General features: G+C 39.2%; 1 protein-coding gene across 1 annotated transcript in view; it reads right to left on the minus strand.

Annotated features, from left to right (window-relative positions):
* LOC113025907 (matrix metalloproteinase-17-like) overlaps nucleotides 1-22,449 on the minus strand; it is a 99,781-nt gene that overhangs the window by 39,981 nt on the left and 37,351 nt on the right. Inside the window, exons 2-3 of the mRNA XM_026174149.2 lie at nucleotides 10,574-10,706; nucleotides 10,226-10,361 (exon numbers count right to left, since the gene is read on the minus strand). Of these exons, the coding sequence (XP_026029934.1) occupies nucleotides 10,226-10,361; nucleotides 10,574-10,706 (269 nt within the window). The remainder of the gene's footprint in view (nucleotides 1-10,225; nucleotides 10,362-10,573; nucleotides 10,707-22,449) is intronic.

Genomic DNA, 22,449 nt, shown 5'->3' on the forward strand with positions numbered 1-22,449 from the left:
CCATTGCCAGTGCGTGGATGACTGGATGTGTGAAGCGCTTTGGGGTCCTTAGGGACTAGTAAAAGCGCTATACACATACAGGCCATTTACAAGGGTGGACGAAAAAAAAAAAAAGAGATATTAAAAAACCAAAAATGGATGGAAAATCAGGTTAGGTTTTTGATTTTTAGAGGCTGATTTCCTGAACCTTTTGATCACACCTCCTCCTTTTTGATAATTCAACATAAGCCACAGGTTATTGGAAGTTTCCGGATTACTGGACTGTGGACTTTTAAGTCTCTAAGGTGGTGGAAGAAGATAAAGGAATTGGGACCAGAAGGAGCACATTGTGCTTATTGCAATGAATTAGGAATACCTGATTAAGGCTTTGAAATTTGTTGGATGGACAGAAGGCTGATTAAGTTGAGTTAATTTTCATGACTAGGTTAATTTCATGGCATAATTTGGACCTCCATTTGACAAATAAGTAAGAGCAAACTAGACTTTGTGCAGGGAGGTGTGTATCTGTGTCCATGCTGTGTGTGTTAACCCAAACTGATACAGGCAGGCGCGCGCGCGGGCACACACACACACACACACACACACACACCTACACACACACTCTTATTACATTTCACCTGTTTGACTTTTAATTTCCGCATATTTCTTAAAGACCTTTGCAGGCAAAAACACAGAGTGATGATTCAGTTGAGGACAGGCAGGGAGGAAAGTGGAGCGAGATGGCAAAATGCAGAGTGAGGGAGAGAAAAACATGAAGAAACCTCTAACGCTCTTTTGCTGTCCCCCGCCTTCAGCCTCTCAGCAGGCTTTTACCTCCTGTGGTTTTGCTGCTCCACAGAGACATGAGCTGACATCAAAAGTGATGCTAAAAAGTACATGTGCACGCAAACACACAGGCACACACACCTAATATTCACCTCCTGTGCTCCACTACCCTCCGTAGACATAAGCTGATTACCCTGCAAATTGAAAGCTCATATAGCAGATGGTGATTCATATGCATTTTAGATGCACACATGTATAATGTGGCTCAAACACTGAGACACAGACTCACAAAAACGGGAAAATATTCCACAGACAGACTCAGACTGTGTATTAAACCAAAAAATTCTTAGATATATATCTCTTACACACACACACACACACACACACACACACACACACACACACACACACACACACACACACACACACCATGTCATTTAGGCTGAAGATGAAAGTCACTAAATTAAAAGGCTCTGCGTGAGTCTACCCTCTTCCAAATATATCGGTCTCTCCCCCTTTCAGTCTGCATCTCCCTCTTTTCTCATTCTCTTTCTTTCCTGTTTGTTGCAGTCACCGACTCTACGATGCTGATGTGAAATCTCAGTCCCTAATAGGATAACGGTGTTATAGTTATTCTTAAGGATCTACCAAGCAATTTCACAGGTTAGTGGCCTCAAATGCCAGGAGAGGGAAACAATTTCAGAGAACTTCGCAGTGCCAGAATTATGACAGGTTATAGCTTTCAGTGTTGTGATTTCTTTCAGTCTCTTTTAACCAGCTTTTAGTCTAGATTCGATCAAGCTCTTTTCTATAATCATCATTATTACTGATGCTTTTAATCCTGTTTTTATTCTTTGTCATTTCCATGTTTATCTTTTCAATTTATTTTTTATTTCATTCTTTGGTTTGTGCGTCTTGTGTCCTGTGACCATTCATCAGTGAAGCCCTTTGAACTGTGCTAACCCGTATGACAGGTGCAATAGAAATAGAATTTTATTGATTCATTTGTTCTGGGAGGCACGTTTGCTCTACAGTATAGGCATTTCTCATATATGTATATATAAGACCAATGCAAGGTGCATTCTGCCTGGGTTGAGAAGACAGTTTATTACTGATGGCATTCATTCCGTCCAGCAGAGTAAACCTGTGTTTGTGCAAACACCATGTACAAACCCCCCTCCCAAAAAACTTTGTTTTAAATTGAGATTTAATTTATATGTCTTCTCGTCTCATACAGACTATCCGTGAATTGTGGTATGGGTGATCTGTGTGGGAAGAGAGAACGGTCTTGGATCATCATGCGATGAGTTCAGAGATCTTTAAGGATGCTTAAAATTGATTAAGAAGTTTAAAGAGCCTTAAACTCCCACCTAACAGATTGCATGTCATGTTTTAATAATTTTCTGATAATTTATACATAGTTATATATATATATATATATATAAACTAAACTATAAAAACTATCTTATCTTATCTTATCTTATCTTATCTTATCTTAGTTTTTATAGTTTAGTTTATATATAGTTTCTAGCAACCAACCGCTTCTAGGAGGTCAGTGACCAGTCTCTAGGTCTGCGAGTCTGCAATCGATTTCACAGTGACTGCCAGCAATCTCCAGTAACCACTGACAACCAGTCAGGAAATAAACATTTTTCCCTAGCAACCACTGGTTATTAGTTGGTGACCTACTGACCTACTCCAAACCTGTGCTACTGGGGTCTTAATATGTAGAATGGAATTAAGTTTGCACATATTTCTCGCATCTTTGTCACTTTCCTCCAGTGCCACCACTGTTTGGAATCTCTTTTGTTTTTTTTCCATTCTCATGATGAGTACTGCCGATGAACAGTAGCATTATATGTGCAGATTTCTTTTTTCTTCTTCTTCTGGTTCCATTTATTAAAAGAAATAAAGATTTACTGCTGGCTGAGTTGTGAAGGGTGTCCGAGGTAGTTATATTTAGATGAGGAGGAATTCAACAGCATGGTGTCCTAAAAATATGGAGCTTTTCAATGCTTGTAATGTTAGTGAAAGCAAATCCTGTCCTTTTCTTTAATATTTCGAAGCTGAAATCCAACCACATCTTTATCTTGTATCTATCTTTTAAAAACACAGCTCTAAGAATCAAACAAGCTCTGTCCAGACTAGTGTTTTAGCACAATGTCAGGAATAATCTCTGTCTCTGAAAAGATCACAAGATCATTCACATGCACTGGGTATGCTGGTGCAAGAAAGCAGATGACTGGTTGACCAGATGTTGGTTTGCTTGATTTGGCATCATGGAAAACGTAGGTTAGGAGTCATAGCAAAGCAAATAGGGTGAGATTATCTACTGGCAGAGGAAGGCTAGGAATGGGAAACTGATCACCCCGAAGGAAGAGGAAAATCAGTAAAAGTATGTGAGAATAATTAGTGTATTTTAGCTATGAGACCCATTAAGGAAAAGTGAATGTGGGTGTCAGCATTTTCACTAGATCAGCACTGTTTCTAAAAGTCTTTATTTGGATGCTAGGCGTAAATGTATAAAAAGTTACACATTTTAAAACTAAAACAAATTAGTATGGCTGTACCCCAAGAGGACATAAATATAATGATGATACATCGCAATACGTAAAGAGAATGATGCCATTGTGGACCTACATTCATTTTTGTGGTCATTAAGGCTGTGTTTGGGCTCCTACGCCGCTCGTTCTTGTACTCTGTTCATTTACTTGATTAGAAAGATGATAGTGCAAGTCTAAAGAGATGGATGGGAGTTGGTGACTTTGCAATCCAATAAAATCTAGCTCCATGATTTAATGAATGTAGAGGGGGAAAAAATGCAATCTTGCTCTTCATGTTTGCCTCTTCTCTTCTTTGTTATTCTCATCATCCTCCCCATTTAGTTTTTTGTTTTTTTCTTAGCTCTGCTCAGCTCGCTACACCTATCTGTTTGAGTTATCAGTGGGACTGCTAATGACTGCCTGGCTGTCTGCTGTGATAATGGGCTAACAATATGAGGTAATGAGCTAACAGTGAGCTGTTACACAACTAGGCCGTTGATGTCTATAACATACTTGGGTTGAGTGAAGCGTGGTGTGTCGGCGTGTGTGCAACAGAAAAAGGAAAGAGGTAAGCAGGAGTTAAATTGGGATTAAGGGCTCACGCTTAGCAAAGAGGCTCTCAAAGGAAAAAAAAAACACATAGCCAAAATCACTTACTCATTTCTATTGTGGAAAAATGCATTCTTTAATTCTAAGAGGCTAAAATAAATAGCCTAGCCCCTTATCTTTATTCCTTTGCATGAAGTATCTGACACCCACCTCTCATCACCTACTCCTAGCACATTTCCAGAACATAATGATATGAATGATGTGTGTGAACAAGCAGGGGAGACTGTGAAGTGCCAGTCAATCAGATGCCGTCAATGTGCTGAGGTGAGCTAAATCAGGAGCGAGTGGGCGAGTCTCTGCTTCTCACTGTAACTTTATGTGACGTTTTAATTAAAGAGTCCATATATAACGGTGAAGACCTTAGCTTGATGAGGGACCCCGAAAGAGTCACAAATGAAATGCTGCATATAATGAACGTGTATGTCTATGAACACCAGTAGAAAAACCAAAGTTCTGTTTAAGCATTAACCGTGATTCCTTCGTTAAAACTTGAAAGGATGTGATTAATATTAATATAGTCTTCAGTAGAAACAGATACTGCACAATCATTGTTAACCAAGCTTATGATTTTGCAGAACATGAAACTCCTGGACATATCTCAGTCGTGGAACTTAAAAGCTATAACCATTTATCAAAACCATTTCTTTCTGTATGGTGATTTTTACTGTTTGTATATCAGCAATATCAATAATAACAATAATAATAATAATATTTATTTATTGATGTTCTGTTGCTATTACAAGCAGTTATTTCTTGCTTTTGCATATTGTATGACAAAGACAAAACTGAACCATTACAGTCTTAATGCAAGTACGGTAACTGTGCATTAAATATGGCAAACTTTACTATATTGTGAATCACTTTTAATTTAATTAAACAAAAAAAGCTATATCCACGCAGGAAAAAAATTCACAGCAATGTGGCGACTAGAGACTCTTTAAAAAAGAGAGAGAGAAAAAAAAAAAAACAGAATCAGCATTGAGTGACTAAAGAATAAGGATCCCATATCCTGGGAAGGATACTGTTGACTAACATATAACCTGGTTGTAAATAAATTAGAAGGTTACCTAGGTAACTAGATCACGGAATGCCCAATTACGACCAGTCATCAGCAACAAAGTTATTTGTGGCTTAAGGAGGTACACACCCCAGCCTATCTGTTCAGTGTGTGACAGCTTTGGACCCGTCAAGAGGGTTCGTTTGAGTACTGTGATCGCTGGGTGCTGTCTCCTGGTGTTAAGTGAACTGTTTCCTGACCACTACTGAACCCTAATCTACAACTGCCTGGGTAAAAATCTCTTTATCAAGACCATCCATCCATTTTATTCTACTTATATAATTGAGGGGGCGACTGGAGCCCATCCCAGCTGTCATGGTACACTTTGCCAAGGTTATAGATTGTCACAGGTAGAAACAGCCATACACACAATTACAGTAAACTTAATCCCCTGCATGCCTTTGCATATTCTCCCCTGTGTCCCCACTTCCTCCCATATTCCAAACTCCACAAAGAAAGGCTGCAGACTGGATTCAAATCTAGGACCTTCTTGCCGTGAAGTGACACCACTTCATCCATACACCACAGTACTGGCTATTGTTAATGCCAAATATGTGAGATGGACCAGTGCTTCATAAAATAAACCCCAAAATGCGAGTATGAGAGAGGAGCTGAGCTGCGGGGACAAATTGATCCTGCTGATTACTAAGTGCAGTGCGAGCACAGGCCAGCGGGTCAGTGGTGAGGGGGGTATAGCCGTGACTGGTGTGGGTAAAGGCTAATTTAAGCTTTCTCCTGAGGTAGCTGTACAATGGACCATAACATTTTGAGTTACTGAGGTAAGCCAAAGGAATTTTATAAAATATTATGTAATATTATCACTTTTATTTTATAATTGTACTGTTTTGTTTCAACTCATTGTTTGAAGTCCCTTAGACTCCAAAGCTGTATGTTTTATTTAATGATCAGGTTTTTTATTTATTTATATTTTCCCTTCAGATATCTTCACCTTTACTTTCTTCTTGCTTTATTGAAATGGAATATGTAAGAAGAACCACTTTGCCAAAAACACGATGTTCTTCTTCTAGGTTATTTTGACTTCTTGTGAGCAATGTGTATATTTATCCTCTTTATTTTTAGTCATCTGTGTGGTTAGCATTTTGTTGTTTGCTCTGCTCAGATTAATGTAACATCAATAAAGATTTCGCCCATACACAGTGACATTCTCACTGCATGATGAAATAATTCAAATTAACACTGCATGCTGCAACATGTAAATTTCAGATATATAAATATTATTCTTTCTTATTTCTTCTGTTCTTCTTGGCAAATAAACATTTTATATGACTGTCACATTACATCCAACCCATTAGCTGATAGCCACACATTCTGTTATTCACTCATGAAATCTAATAAAGCAGAGGTACAACAAATAATGTGATAAAAAAACCCAACAATTTTCTAAACCAAGCAGACAGGATATTTCTGTGCAAGCATTACAGCTTCAACCGAAAACACCCAATAGAGGGCAGTTTATGCAGAATTTCAATACTTTGTTATGATAAATTACTAAAAATCTGCACCTTAAAATCTCTCTGGATCTGCACTGACTGCTGTGAATACAAAGGTGTTTTATGGGCTGAAGTCGAGGCTCTTATTTCTGAGTAGAGTGAGCTGATGTTTGATTGACAGAGGTGCAAAGAAGAGGCAAAAAGAAGAAAAAGACAGTTAAAGCCCACCAGGAGAGAGACATGCACATACACCTGTGAGTATGTGCATATTTTGTATTTTGTCTATGCTTGTGTGCTGGCTTTCCGTGTTTCAAATTTCATGTGTGTATTTCATATTATGCACACACACTTTCCCACACAAGAGATTATGGCAGCTCAATGTTGAATGAACGCTGATAGTGTGGGTAAATCACAGACCAACCATATGTTTCACTGCTTCCTCCTACACGGTCTAACAGTATTCTCTGGTTCCTCACATGGTCACGGATGACCAGACCAACTTTATTCAAAGGCAGCCTAAAGAAATACTCTCCTCTTTGCTTTCTTTACCAGTTCTAGGGTTATTGTTTATTTATTGGGTGGCTTGCAAGAACCCTAGCAAGACTCTGATGGGAGGTGTTATGAATTGTATTGCATTGATTTGGGACCCACAATGCAGACTTGAAGATTAACTTAAAGTGAACAAAAAGCAACCCTTTACTGAGGCTAAAGATAGCAAAAACCTACCAACAGAACACACACATCCAGACAACAATACAACATAACAAAGAACAAAGGCAAAATCAGGCTCCAAATGGAATCACATGGGTCACACCACGGTAATGATACACAGCTGAAACTAATCCCAAAAAACAAGACGGGAGAAGCAAAACAGAAACATTTGGTGTACACAACACACGGTTACCAAAATAAAAGAGGATGTAATAAGACAAAGAAACACCTAACACAGAAAGAAAGATTTGGGGGAAACAAATAAAACAAGAAACGAAATACAAACTGTGAACATAACCCACATAACTAAAACTAATTAACAAAATAAGAGTCTAACTGAAAATGTTAAGTAACAGACATTGAAAGTCCAAACTCAACACTGAGTCAAAGACACAGGACCATGACAGCAGGTCAATGGTTACTGTTATCCTCAAAGCATTTGAAGTATTTCTGTTGACTGAAACCAGCATAGCTCATCACTTCTCCCATCTATAGCCATCCAAGTAAGGTTCCACTGCAGCTAGTAATTCAGTGAAAGTCACTCATAGGGTTTTTGACTTAAGATTTGCTCTTATTTACAACATTAAAAAAAAATCTAAAGGCTACATTGATCAGGTTCATTATGTTTCAAAACATTATTAGAAATCACTTCAATACCTTTTGGACTCAACACAAAAAAGCATCACAATTTAAACTACAGAATTTTTTTTTAAAGCACACCTAGGGCATTATCCACTCTTGTTGGATGGCATCTTCAAACAATTTTCAGTTTCCTGTTTACCTAAATACAATACTTTATAAAACCTCATAATTCATGACAACACAGGGAACGCCTGAATTTAGCAACAGTTAAAGGGAGACTTATTGAGCTTATTTCTAGAGTAGTCGGAGTGCAAAGGTTTGGTATGCCTAAAGCGATGACCATGATGAGGTAAGCACATAACTTAGGAAATCAAGTGTTCAGAGTAGTTTGAAGCATACACTTTTGGCTACTAACATTTCCATTTCTAAATATACTTTGGTTTCCTTGTTATTTTGAAAAAAAAGAACAGCAATTATACACTGACCAGCCACTTTATCACATAATTAACAAATCACACTGCAGCAACTCATTGTATTTAAACTTAACCTAACCCAGACCTTCCCAAAGTGTGGGGCCCGCCGCAGAGCCATGGCACCGTATGAAAAGGAAAAAAACAAAACGCTTGGACACTGCTAGCACAGGGCGCCCACAGAAATGCAAAGCAGGAGATGAAGCATAGCTGAATAGGTTTCCAAACCAATTTCATTCTAGCCAAAGACTAGAAAATATGGTGAAGCATATCTTCCCTTTGGTTTCACCTGCACAAGTGCCGAGGTAGGTCTCCACTGCAGAATTGGTTTTCCCTTGGCTCTTCAAATCACGGACAAACAGTATCCCACAGTTGTTTATGTTTTTAAACCCATTTTGTACAGAGAGGCATTTTTTAAAAAAATGTATTGATAGCAATGTTGAATATTATTACACAGGAAAACAAACAAACAACTACACGTAAAATAATCACACCGTGATGCCTCTGCCTTTGTAAATGGAGGGACAGTAACTGCGTGTAAAACCTGAACACAGCCAGATTAACAGTAACAGTTTTTTGTCTCTATCTGCCATTCTGCAATTCATCTCATGTAAACAAAAACATGGCGCACAGCGTGACGTGAAAAAAGGCACATACCTTTGACGTTGCCTGACGAACTCTGTATTCCTCGTCCACACGTAAATGCAAAAAATGAGTTTTAAAAAAAAATCGCAGTTTTCGGTGATTCCAAACGCTGTTTACGTGTGGACGAAACAGCTGCGTTTTCAAAAATACCCGTGTAGGTGTGGATGTAGCGTAAAAGAGTTAGTAGTTTATTTTCTTTCTACCTGTAAGTTATTGCAGATTACTTGTATTTGCATAATTGTTTACTAAATGTTTGAGGTGTGAAATAAACCGCAATGGAGCAGAATATGGGTGTGTGTGGTTGGCGGATGTGTTAGTGAGTGGGGGGTGGGGGGTGCGAACATTTTTCATGTAAAACAAAGGGGGGCCCAGCAAAAAAAGTTTGGGAACCACTGACCTAACCTAATTAAACACTCACACTCAGATGTATGCAGCGGTGGAAACTCACTATCTTGGCCAAGGACACTTCAACATGCAGGCTGAAGGAGCCAGGGATAAAACCCACCAACATTATGTTTGGTAGATCGCCCACTCTACTTCCTGTCACACAGCCCAGATCATCTCATACCAGTTTCTTGAACATGACAATGAGTTTGAGATCTGGTGACGCTGGAGGCCTTTTGAATACGATCTAATAGAGCACCTCTTAGATGTGGTGGAACAAGAGATGTCCATCATGGATCATGCCAGTATGGACTAAAATCCTTAGGAATATTTCCAGCACCTTGTTTAATCTATACCATGAAGAATTTGGCCAATTCTGAAGGCAAAAGTGGTTCCAACTGAGTACAAATAACGTGGTAAGTTTGGATTTCCTACAATTTGGTTCTGAAATTTCTGTGGTTTTAACTAATTAATTAATTTGCAGTGACTCTTGATCACATTTAAATCCACATAACTAAGTCTAACTACAGTTAGACAGATATAAGACAGATTTTTAATGGAAAACTCTTTTAATTAGAGCAGCACTACACGGTTAGACCATTTAATGTTCTCTTAGTGGAGTTTAGTGTCTGTATATACAATTTTTATATTAACTTGTGGTATCTTGGTGCAATACTGAGAAAACACTTTAATTGAAACATCTCATGACAAATTCTGAGGAATATGTGTGCATCTTCTGAGAGGACAGGCTTGTTTGATGTTGGTTCAAGGTCTCTAATAAGAATGTTTTACAAAATGAATGTGCCTTCAACTAAATTTAATCTAAAGTGTAGAAGCCTTTAGATCACAAGAAGCGTCCTGTAATCTATCAAAAGATGCACAGATGGAAGAAAATGTTTTTTCCCTAATGTAGCCTAATACTAAACACTTGGTCACCCATCTATGTATGAATGTGTGCATAGTACCTTGTATCGCTATGATAATAATAATAATTTTGATGACCCTTACCTCCAGGACAAATGTCTCTTATTCCATTTATTCTGAGGAGTCAGGCTTCGTTTCCTGCGCCCCATTGTGCCCTCAGCTTCAGACACATCTGGGAGAGAACATCTGGGTGTTTTCATTAGGCCCAGGGTGGCTTGGTCTAAAAACAAATAGAGAGAGAAAGAGAGAGAAGGGAGAGAGAAAGGAGTTTGATTGCATCAGAGAGGTGCTGATTCAACTATATGAAAAATTCTGTGGTTTTCTTGATTGGATTGCATTACAGGATGTCATTAGTTATTCAGTGCATGCTGCCTCCATCCAGCAAATGTGACAGATTTCACACAGCCGCTTCAAACAAACACAGCATCATACCCAACACTCCAGTCTCTCTTAGCCCTCCAAATTTCTGCATGGCTTTGATAGCGTTGGTCAGGGCCTCCTTGGTCTGAAGCTGGCCAGTCACGGGATCAGGTGGCGGGAGGTACCCAAACTTACTCAGCCAGTCCTGGAAGGGAAACAGAATACATCTGAATACAGGGTACATCGGGTCAACAGAGTTTACTCCAGATACTTCACAGATATTAAGTATCCTAAAGCTGCTATGAAGGTTGGAGGCTCTTTGGGTTTTCTGCTTTAGATATTGCACTTTGATATACAATCCTACCTGGACAATTGTTTTGCATAAGTTATTTTTTTGTTCCTCCATGAGCATGTATATGTTTTGGTAAACACTGATCAGTGAAAGTCTAATATTAGCAAAAAACTGATCCACTTTCTCAACCATTCACCATTGTGCTTTAAAAATGTTGAAATATGATGGAGTCATTACGATATACCTCTAATTATTTATTACATACTTGTTGCAGTCCTCTATATTTTGCAGTAATGGAACTGAGTAAGACTATCATAATCACAACATGTTATGATAGTCTGTATCAGTGAGCTGCATATTGATTTTGATGTAGCTGAACAGTTTCATCAGCAACTATAGTCAAAATATAATATATACATATATACTAAAATTTATGTATAAGGACATAATAAACAAAACATCTGGTCCATAACAGGTCTTAAAATTAGCCAAATAAACCTGAGATATACAATAATACAACATATTACACCGTGTCATTATTTATTTGAGAAAATTATGCCCGTGTGTGAAATATTATGTACACCCTTATTGCTTCCATATGAATTAAGAGGTTAAGTAACAGTCAGGTGCTGCTTTAATCAAATGCACTTGATTAACTGATCATTAGGACGTGTTTACAAAAGCAGTTTGCTGGTCTGGAGCAATCAGGTGTGTTTTATTACAATGCCAAGCAGGAAAAACACCTCAGCAACGATCCTAAAGAAGCAGTTGTCAGTGCCTATAAATCTGGGAAATGTTATGAGGGAATTTCCAAGCAATTTGGAGTCCATCATTTTAAAGTGAGAAAGATTATTCAAATGTTGAAAACAAAACAAAAAAGTAATGGACATCCAAGCATATTCACCCCAAGCAAATTCCCAACTATAAGACTTCTGGAACGGATGAGAGTCATGTTTAATCATGATGAACAGAACCACATTGGGTAAAAACCAAACATAATATATCAGCAGAAACACTCCATACTCTATCAGATATATTGGTGGAGGGGTGATGATTTAGCCTGCCACAGGAGGGGGGACCTTGAGCGTTTCTATGCATCATAGTATTCAATAGTCAAAAGTGAAACTATCTGTATGACAGCTAAAGCTTTGACCTAAATTGTGTCACACAACAGGACAATAATCCCAAGAACAGCAGTAAACCTCCAACAGAACGACTGAAAAAGAAAAGAATCAATATGTTTTAATGGCTCTTTCAATATCTAGACCTAAGCTGTGGTGGGACTTTTATAGAGCTTTGCATAAATAAAACCACAAACCACAATGACCTGATACAACATTGTAAAAAACACAAAAACACAAAAACAAAAGACCAGAATCCCTCCAGAATGATATGAGAGACTAATAAAGTCAAACAGAAAACAATTACTTCAAGTTATTGCTGATAAAACGGTTACAAGCAACTGACACTGGGGTGTACTTAATTATCCACACACTTTCTGCATTTTGGCTAATTCTTGTTAATGCATCTCTATTTATCTTGGGGACCAGTGAAGTGGCTGCCAATCAGCGCACTCCAGTCAATTTGAATAGATTTGAAACATCTAAGATGTGACAGATGAAAGCATCCGAGCTGCAACTTGAGTACTCCTCTATTCCCTTCTCTTTCGCTTACTTTCCCACCAGAGCTCTTTTGTTGTCTTGGCACCTTGATTTTTTTTAAAATTATTATTTTCCTTTCTTTTGTCTTATCTCCACTAACGCCTCCTCCTCCATTCTTCTGTCCGGACATACAATAAGAGATGGCAGATTTGAAATAGGTTTTTGATCAGCACTCATCAGAGGTGAGTGACAGAGATCGATAGCGAGGTATCTTTTCTGTACCGACAACACTGGGAAAATCCCATTAACTGAATGACTTCGCTTTAGTGAAGCACTTTGCTCCCTGATTACTTCCCTCCTCATCCTTGGCTTTGCTTTCTGTCCAGAGGACTTGGAAAAAGTTTACAGGGGAATTGAGCTGACCCTCAACAACAGTGCAGAAGATAAGAAACAATAACAATTTCCCGAAAGGATGTAATGTCATGGGTAAGTGGAAGAGGTCAAAGAATTTAAAATAGTTAAATTGACTGTGTGACTCAAGAGACAATATCAGTGGTGATTTTCTCCCATAAAAAAAAATCAACCCCATAGGTCTTTAGTGCAATCAGCTTATGATTGCCTATAGTTACCTTTTATTTCCAGTGGCCTTGTGCGAGGCAGGATGAGTCACTTCTACAATTGCCCCAGAATAAAATAAACGTATTTATGTTCAAGTGACAAAGCCCCCTAAGGGCCACGGTAATTATGATGGGGCAAAGAAAGTAGCAGAAGGCGAGGAGAGGTTTCTGGAACAATTTCACCTTCATCTCATGTGCAGCGAGAGGAGGATAAAATCTAAAGGGGTTAAAGCTCCAGGAAAACTTGTGATAAATAGAATAAATTTATAACATGACCAACAAATTTTGGTTTGTGGCCTTTTTTATGACCATGAAGGGCAAAGAAGGTACTCAGATCCAGTAGACAACTGTTCACTTTCAGTTTCAGATGAAAAGTCAGCATTTTGTGATTTAACCACAACAGTAACCTATTATAACCTTAAAATAACTATTAAAATTAAATTTAAATTAATAAATGTTTGGTTAACTGACAACACAACCTTTCCCTAAACACAAGCCGACTAGTTTGTGCTTAAAACCAGCTAGATTTATAAACACACTGTTTTAACTGCCAAATTATCTGTAGCACATCTGTTGTCATCACATGAGTCCTATCAGGGGGTGTGAACAAGCAGTTCTTACCTCCAGTTGAAATATATATCCAAAACAAAACCTGCCAAAAGCTACAGATTCTTTAATTTGTCAAGGCTCACACCAAAAGAAACAAAATCCCCAAAAGAACCACCGAGCTACAGCTTTTAATGACAGCTGTATTCCAAGTAAAAGACACAAAGAGTTCAATTGCTCATTTGCAGTTTCTTGTGTAATTCTTGCATTAAGCCTGTTTTATGTTGATAATATCCTCCCAAGTGGTACCAAATAAATGATTTGCTAAAATTGCAATGTAGTTAGTCCTCGCCTTAGCCGATAGGGCTTACGGCAATCTTCCAGATGTCTCAATAAGGCAAATAATTTTAAAAAGAATAAATAGTAATCAGTAAATAATAAATAAATATGTTACAATGTACAGGTTTTAAAGGTTTTACAGGATTTAAAACTCTTGACAGGTTAATTCAACTTTATTTCAGAAAGAAAATTCAGATAGTTGGTATTGACCTTAAGTGCAAGCGACAAAAATGTTTTACGCTTTTGTTATATACTAGACACCAAGAAGTTGAATAATAAGCATATTTAAAGCGACAAAAAAAGGGTAAAACTCAAATTCAGCAGTATCCATAGTACTCCACAGCTCTAAAGCTAGACACAACAGGAATAAATTCATGTAAATTGTGGCAAGTGGTGGGACATCTCTTTGCAAACAATGCAAAACTACATACCAGCAAAAATCTATTCATAGCATAAACCTTGGGGATACTTTTTTTTCTTTTGATTGGCCAAATGCTTCAAGCATATTTTGCACCCAAATGTTCTACTGTAAATGACTGTGAGTGTGCAGAACACTTACTCTTCTCACTGTTAATAAACTAATATACATCTTCTAAATAGTTGTGTACTGTAAATACACTCTTGAAGGTTGCACCTAACCTGTCCAAGTTACCTGTCCAAACAACAACAATGACAACAAAAAAAGACACACACAAAATGAAACTGTGTAAGGACCGGATAACAACTTTTGCATACAGAAAAAGAAAATATTCAAAGCTAAAAGATGCAATTGCAGCTGTAAAAACAATGAAGGAAGACAGAGAACAGCTTAATTAATTTAAAACACATTTCAAATTTAATATACTGAAAAAACAATCACGCTACTTCAGCCTTAAAATAAAGAATCAAGTGTGGGAGAATAAGGGAGAATCTGCCATGCTCTCCAAATCTCTGATTAACTCTAAAAGGACAGATGACCCTTTTCTTTAATATCTAATGAAGCTTATGCACAAGTTCAATAAGGAAGATCTCTAATCACTCATCTGCCTGCTTTCCTGGGTGTTCAGCGGCTAGTCTATTCTTTACATTGCTTCCATTTTCCCACGCTGTCAAACTTAGCGATGACACCAATGAAATAGTCCAATTATCTTCTTGCCTGCCTTCTCCGTTACATTCTGCGGACTTTAAATTTCAGTGCTTTTCTGCCATTCTGACTCTCATTTGTTCCACTCGCATACTGCCCATTTCCACCTCGTCCTGGTCACTGAGAGCTCCATCCAAGCCTCCATCATCTTCACCACCACCAGCGTCTAGACTCCAAGCAGTCCTGCCCTGATTCAAGACAGCTGGGATTCTGTTCAGCTGTGGTTGGTCGTCTAATTGACAGTTTAAGAGAACTTGGTATCCCAAATAAATCATCTGCAATTCTTCCAAATGATCTCTCCTATTAAAATGAAGTTGAACATAACATATTGCACCTTATTTATGATGCAAACAAGGTGATTACAAATGAAAACAGGAGGTGTGATCTTGTTTTGCATCTTTTTGATGAACAACACAGAAGAGCACTTGCACTGGTGGAAACTGCCACATTACAAGGTAAAAACAGCAACAACGGTGCTACCCACACTATGTCACTGCCCAGGCAATCTTGGTATTGTAGTCCTTGTAACAACCCATCTTAGCTACACCCTCAATTCTGAAGACTGGCAACACTATTAGTTTTAAGCCTAATTTAGCATCAGATTTGACAATTGCAATTATGACAATTATTGATCTTGCAAGCAACCGTAACATCACCTCACCCTCAACTTCTTATCATTACTTAAAAAGTAATGATAAAGGTTGTATTACCGTACTATACCAGCGTTGAATATAGACCTGCAGTCTTGGGTGGTCTCATTATTTGTCCAGCTAATGCAGTATGCTTTGAATTCTTGCATTTGTGAGTTCTACCTCTGAGAAACTTTCACCATCATTTCCATTTCAGGTGTCCTCTGGTTCTGACAATTCCTCTTCTTGTTCCATGGCACTGTCAAAGTCTATGGTTTCCTCAGGGATATCCCTGTACTTTGTTCTGTCAGATCTCAACTACTTTATTCTACAACACGCTCCCGCTTGTGTAATGATGTTATAGGATCTTGGTTCCTCTCGGACTCTCACAAATAGAATGCCATATGTTGACTGTTCCCATGAATACTTTAATGCATACCTACCTCTCTGAAGAGAAAGCACCAAAGCTGTTTTATTGAAGCACCATTTCTGCTGTGCCTGTCTGCTCATCTGAATTTGATGGGACCACTGGTGTAAGTGTAACTCTGGACCACAGAACGCTGCTCACAAGGAGCTTTGCAGGTGAAAGAGTATTCCAAAGAGTAGCCCAGTGGACTGGTACCTTCCCTATAGTGTGTTGAATGCACACATGTCGGCATGTTTCTTCTAGCTTTACTTGTGAGTATCCCTCTTTCTTACTGAGGATTATGATGTATGCAAAAGTGCTGGCTCTGCATGACTTTGTTCATGTCTTTTGAGTCCAAGCACAGCTGATGTGGACCTTTTTGCACACACGTCCAGGCTGGTAACCCATCAGCTCTTTCCTGAGGGTGGTGGCCTCTGATGTACCATGGTGTTAATTCTTTTGATGAGACCTAATTTCACATGTCTGCACCCAGTAGCAGTACAGTTGATGCCGTTGTGGCAAAACTAAACCTAACACGTAGCACAAGCAAGCACAGCTTACCTGGAGACTCCTTTAAGTCTGCTGTGTGCCCCTCCAAAATCTATGAGCACTGTGTCAACCTACTGTAGTTCATACTGCACTTCCAGTCTATCTGCAATAGTCCGTGATAGCACATTAGCGTCAGCACCAGTGTCCATCTTAATGTTGACAGTCTGTTCTCGTATGGGCAGATTTGTGAACCAGCAAGTTTGAGGCCAATTTGATGAATTTTTCCTATAAACAATGACTGTGTTTGGACTGATGGCTTTGCCTTGCTGACACTTTCCTCTATGGCAGGCTTTCTCGTTTGGCTCTCGGCGAAGGCAGTTGCACTTTTTCTCCTCTCCTCCTTCCCCTTATCTTCCCTGCTTAGCCTCTTGTGTCCTTGTCTTGTCTCGTGTGTATTACTTTTCCCTGGAACAGTCTCTCACAGTCTGTTCTCTAAACCTAAAAGAGAATTATGGATTTGATCAACTTGTCTCTTAATGCCATTGACACCCTTTTCTCAACGAGAAGTCTGGGCTCGGGAGAGCCCGAGTGCCCTGGAGGGACTTTCCCTGCCTGATACACGATGGACGGGTGGCAGAAATGGAGGATCGTGTGCCTTGCGGGACTGTCGATCGAGGATGCTGAAGATATCTACCTATTCGGAACCATGATAACAGGGTTCTTGCTGATCGGAGCTGGCTTGGCCCTGACTTATCAGAGAATTAAGAAAGCGGAACCGGCTGTTCAAACCCCCCCAAGGCTGCCCACTGGGATTGAAATGATGGGACGAGGCGCTACTTCTCAGAACGGGCTCATTGAAAGCAGCATGGTTAAGACCTTGGAGACGCTTACAGCTGCCGTGAATACTCAGAATAACACCTCCGAGCGTATAGTGGGTTACATCAAGGAGAGGCCTACGGTGGCCCCTAGAGACAAAGCACGTACAAACTCCAAAACACATGCAAATTCCAAAACACATGCAAATTCCAAAACACATGCAAATTCCAAAACACTCACAGGGTGAGTTAATAAGAATCCGACAAGCTAAACATGGCAGCCCTTTGTTATTTACAAAGAAAAAAGTGTCATGTATCGGTGTGTGGCAGGCAGGAAATAGGACCCAAACGCAAACTCACGGGAAAACAGAACTGAACTCAAAATGCAGCTTTATTGCTGACAGGTGACAAATGATAACAGAGATACAAAACTAAACTGGGAAGAGCTAATTGTAACACATACCAGAAGACAAGGGGAGACTCACACACAGCATGAGGGACGACACGACACTGACTCAGAGAAACACAGGGTTTAAATACACTGGGAAGTAACGAGGGGAATGAGACACAGAAGGAGGGCACAGCTGGGAGAAATCAGGACTGACGAGACAAGCAAAGCAGGACACATTTACATAAGACACGGACCTTCAAAGTAAAACAGGAAGGATCACACAGAGACGCGAACTTGACACAGTGGAGACAGCAACTAAGAAACACAGAGACTTAAACCATAAGGCAGAGGACTCTAAGAACAGAGGGGAACTCAAACATGCAGACACAGACTTACACAGAACAGAGGGGACACAGAGAAACATGAAGGGCAAGGGATCGAAACTAGAAACCACAGAATAAATCACACACATAAGTACAAGAATACAAAAACCACAAAGAACTAAAAACGCTGGGTCAGGAGACCCAGGACCATGACAAAAAGAGCTTGCCTGGTACATATGCTTTTATATTTTCTACCCTGTGGTGCAGAAGCACACGCACACACGTGCTAAATGTGAACAAACCTTTTTTCTGTACATTTTTGGAACATGAACAGAGCATTGATGTTCTTTATTAATGTGACCAGAAAGTCATTAAAATGTATTATGTGGTATTTGTACTTATTCACAGTTTTGGAGGCGAGAGACGTGCTGAATGAGAGCCAGGTGTCACAGGCTGGGTCTCTGACCCAGCGCTCTGAGTTCATGTTTGTATTTGTCTCATTTTGTTATGTGATTAGTTTTTGTGTCATTTCCTATCTGTCTTTAGTTTGGGCAGTTATTGTTTATTGTTCCTCTGGTTTTCTATGTTTTGGGTTCTTGTATTATTCATCACGCATTGTTAAGTTTGTATTGTCATGTCTAGTTTTAGTGTTTCCTGTTTTATTCTGACAGTGTCATGTGTTCTTTGTTCATTGTATTTAGCTTTCCTCTCCTGGTCCTGTCATTAGGTTTATGTCAGTCAGCTGTTCCCCCATGTGTCTCCACTTCCCCTGATCACCTCATGTATGTATTTAAGCCCTTTGTTTTCTGCATGCCATTGTTGGGTTGTCTGTTTATTTTGACCTTAGTCTTAGTTAGTTTTCCTCACCCTCAGTCATAGTTATGGTTTTCGTCTGTCAGTTCTACATTAGTCATAGTCTTTGCCTGTTATTTTCCACCACAGTTATAGTTATAGTTTTTGGTCTTAGTACCTCTTAGTGTTTTGTTTCTTAGTGTTTTGACAGTTTGCTTTGGTTTCCTGGTTTTCCCTTGCCGTTATCATTAAAGGATCACTTTTCTGTTCAAACTTACAACTCATCGTCCTCATCTGCTTTTGGGTCCTGTTTCATCATACATCGGCGCACCCCGCCGTGACACCAGGAGCCATGTGACTCTTATGTTAAGGTATGTGCTACAGAACAGAATGATGAAAAAAGCCATTGTGGAAACTCTAAGACAGTAGTTAGTACTGTTTTTTTCCCTCTTCTCCTCAGGTTGGCTTGTTTCCAGATTCTGATCCCTTAGAAAGACAGAAGACTCAGATGGTTCCCCGCTGTAGGAACACCATCTTCTTACGAACCTTTTACTTGTAAGACTTTATCCAGTTGCTCATCTTGCATTCCATCTTCCATTCCATCTTCCATCTTGCATCCTGTTATTTTGTCAATTCCTGTTATTTTGTCAATTCCTGTTATTTTGTCAATTCCTGTTATTTTGTCAATTCCTGTTATTTTGTCAATTCCTGTTATTTTGTCAATTCCTGTTATTTTGTCAATTCCTGTTATTTTGTCAATTCCTGTTATTTTGTCAATTCCTGTTATTTTGTCAATTCCTGTTATTTTGTCAATTCCTGTTATTTTGTCAATTCCTGTTATTTTGTCAATTCCTGTTATTTTGTCAATTCCTGTTATTTTGTCAATTCCTGTTATTTTGTCAATTCCTGTTATTTTGTCAATTCCTGTTATTTTGTCAATTCCTGTTATTTTGTCAATTCCTGTTATTTTGTCAATTCCTGTTATTTTAAACACAAATGCAAGAACAATCATGCCACTGTGCGATGTGTTCACAGCAACAAAGGACATACACCCATGTGTGTTGATTTCTCCCTAAGATGGCAAACTGAAACACTCCAAGTTGGTGACTTTTGGAGATTTATTTCCCTGGATGATTGAGAATGCATCAGACGAACACAAAAGGAAGTTCACAGCTTTTAGCAGCTCCCCCACCCCCTCATTCACACACCCCCACTCCCCTCCCCCCAGAATTCCCAGGTAACAACCTAATATACATATGAATGACTAGCCAATTTAGCTTCCACTTGGCTGAAGCTAAAACCTAGCTAAAAGCCATTTGGCTGGTAGGAGGGTTTTAAAGGTAGAAAAGCCAAATGGCTGCTCTACGGGGCTTTAAAGGTCATACAGAATAGATATCAGAGCCTTAAACAGGCTGGCTTCTGCTAAATGGGTCAAACTGGGCAGAAAGTATACAAACACATAACATCCTTATAGAATATGATGTAACACTATAGATCAACTTACCTCAGAATATATAAAGCATATAAACAATTACAGCAATATGATGCAACAAACACAGCAGTGCTACTAATCCAAAATACTCAAAGCTTCATAGAACTGGAACAAACATTTATTTTTAGGTCCATTCTGCTGCTGATACATACTTTAGGTTTCTGAACATTACACTTGTTGCTGCCTTTCATAGTGTGTAACTTGAAGGCCCTGAGTACTTTCTCCCACACTGAAAACACTGGAATGATAAAATGATTTGAACATTACCTAATAAGACTGATTCAGGACAGACAATTAGTCATTTTAAACTTTTCTAGCAGTACTTCACAAACAGGGAACAGTCTGTCTATTCTCTCCATCTGTCAGCTGCTGCTGGCTCTTCCTCCTCCTCTTCCTCACACACTGCTGAGTTTGTCCTGGTGGATCATCAGGGGTGCAAAGCCTCACAGATGATGTGCAGCAGTGTGTCCCTCAGTCTGTCCTCACTCTGGACACTTGCAGTTGTCACACATGGAAATCAAATGTGTGATAAGCTGCAGGATTCAAACACAAGTGTGACTTATAAACTCATGTTCATACTTTTATTACACAATCAGAGAGAAAGAAACAGAGAGCGAGTGCAGGACAGACAGACAGGTGAAAGTTTCAGGTGTATACACTGCTACAAAACAGCACAAAAGAAGGAGGATTTAGTGTTTGTGTTATTACGAAACAAGAAGAGTTCCCAGATGGTACAGTGAACACATGTGTGACTCCTGCGATTAAAGCATCTTTCTTTCAGCTTAACGAGTGAACCGTCAGCTCGTTCAAACACACGTTAAAGTTCGTTTGGCTCGACACCACCGAACAGAGGCAGCAATATAGCATAGCTAACATTAACAGTGCAGTGAATCCTGCTTGTGCCGTGATATTCAGGACTGCAAACCGAGCAGCATCACTGACTTACAGCTTGTTGTGTTTGTGGATATATGACTGACTTTAATTATCCACAAAATCATCACAATCTCTGTAAAATTAAGGTCGACTATATATATATTTTTTAAAGTGAAGGCTTTAAAACCAAGTTAATTCTGAAAGTACAGACATCGCTAATGTCACATAACTTTCCCGACATGTGGCCAACAATAATGGTTTAATGTTCTTCATTAAAAAAATATTTGCGCATAAATAAGTGACATAATATTCAGTACTTACTTCTGAAAGTTTACTCTTCCTCCGCTCCGCTTCCACCGTTTTTTTTCGGCAAAATTATCCACACCACCACCGCACTATGAAGTCTGGGATATGTTGGGCCATGAAGGCTACACCGACCCATCCTTAAAATTCAGGGAAATTAAGGATGCATTTGAGGGCCGCATGTAGAGCAGCCTTTGAATTGGGACAGCCTTCTCTTGTCACTGTGACGTAATCGGCCTTAAAATGCGTGTCACTACCCGATCCGTACCGGAAACCTGATCGGTACCCCGCATGCGCGAAAGGTGTCTACTTCCGGTCGAAGCATTTTACGATAGTTACATGTCAGAGTATCTGTTAAGATGTTAAGAATAACAAGTATCTCTTAAAATGTTTCCGATAATGAAACATTTAATATAATGTAGACAAAAACAAAAAAATAAAAAGATAGTGACAGATCGGAACTCCCGATCCTTACTGCGCATGTGCAAAGTCGGGCCGTACAAATCGGGTCTACCCGATCTGTACCGCGCATGTGCAGGGGTTTTCTTCTTCTTCTGTTCGTTTAATGGCAGTTTACTCCCCAGTGTAAGAGGATACCGCCACCTGGTGACTGAGCGAATGAACCCTATTGTAAACTGAATTAGCGTCATTACAAACGTGTGTTGAATTTGATTTAGTGATAGTCGAGTGTGTTTATGCTTGTCTGTGTGGAGAGGATTGTTGGAATAGTTATGATGATGTCCGCTATCACTGTCAATTGCCAGTAAACACTTCATCTGGCTGCTGAATCTTCACGTGACATATTACAAAGTCTGTATTATTAACTCTGTCATTAGGCACCATTCTTCTTATTTTATGGCGCTGTTGTTCAATCGGGGGACGCTCTCTGTTGAGGAGAAAAGCAAAAATTTGTTGCG

This window comes from Astatotilapia calliptera, chromosome 7 (genome assembly GCF_964374335.1).
Source record: "Astatotilapia calliptera chromosome 7, fAstCal68.1, whole genome shotgun sequence".
Classification (NCBI taxonomy): domain Eukaryota; kingdom Metazoa; phylum Chordata; class Actinopteri; order Cichliformes; family Cichlidae; genus Astatotilapia; species Astatotilapia calliptera.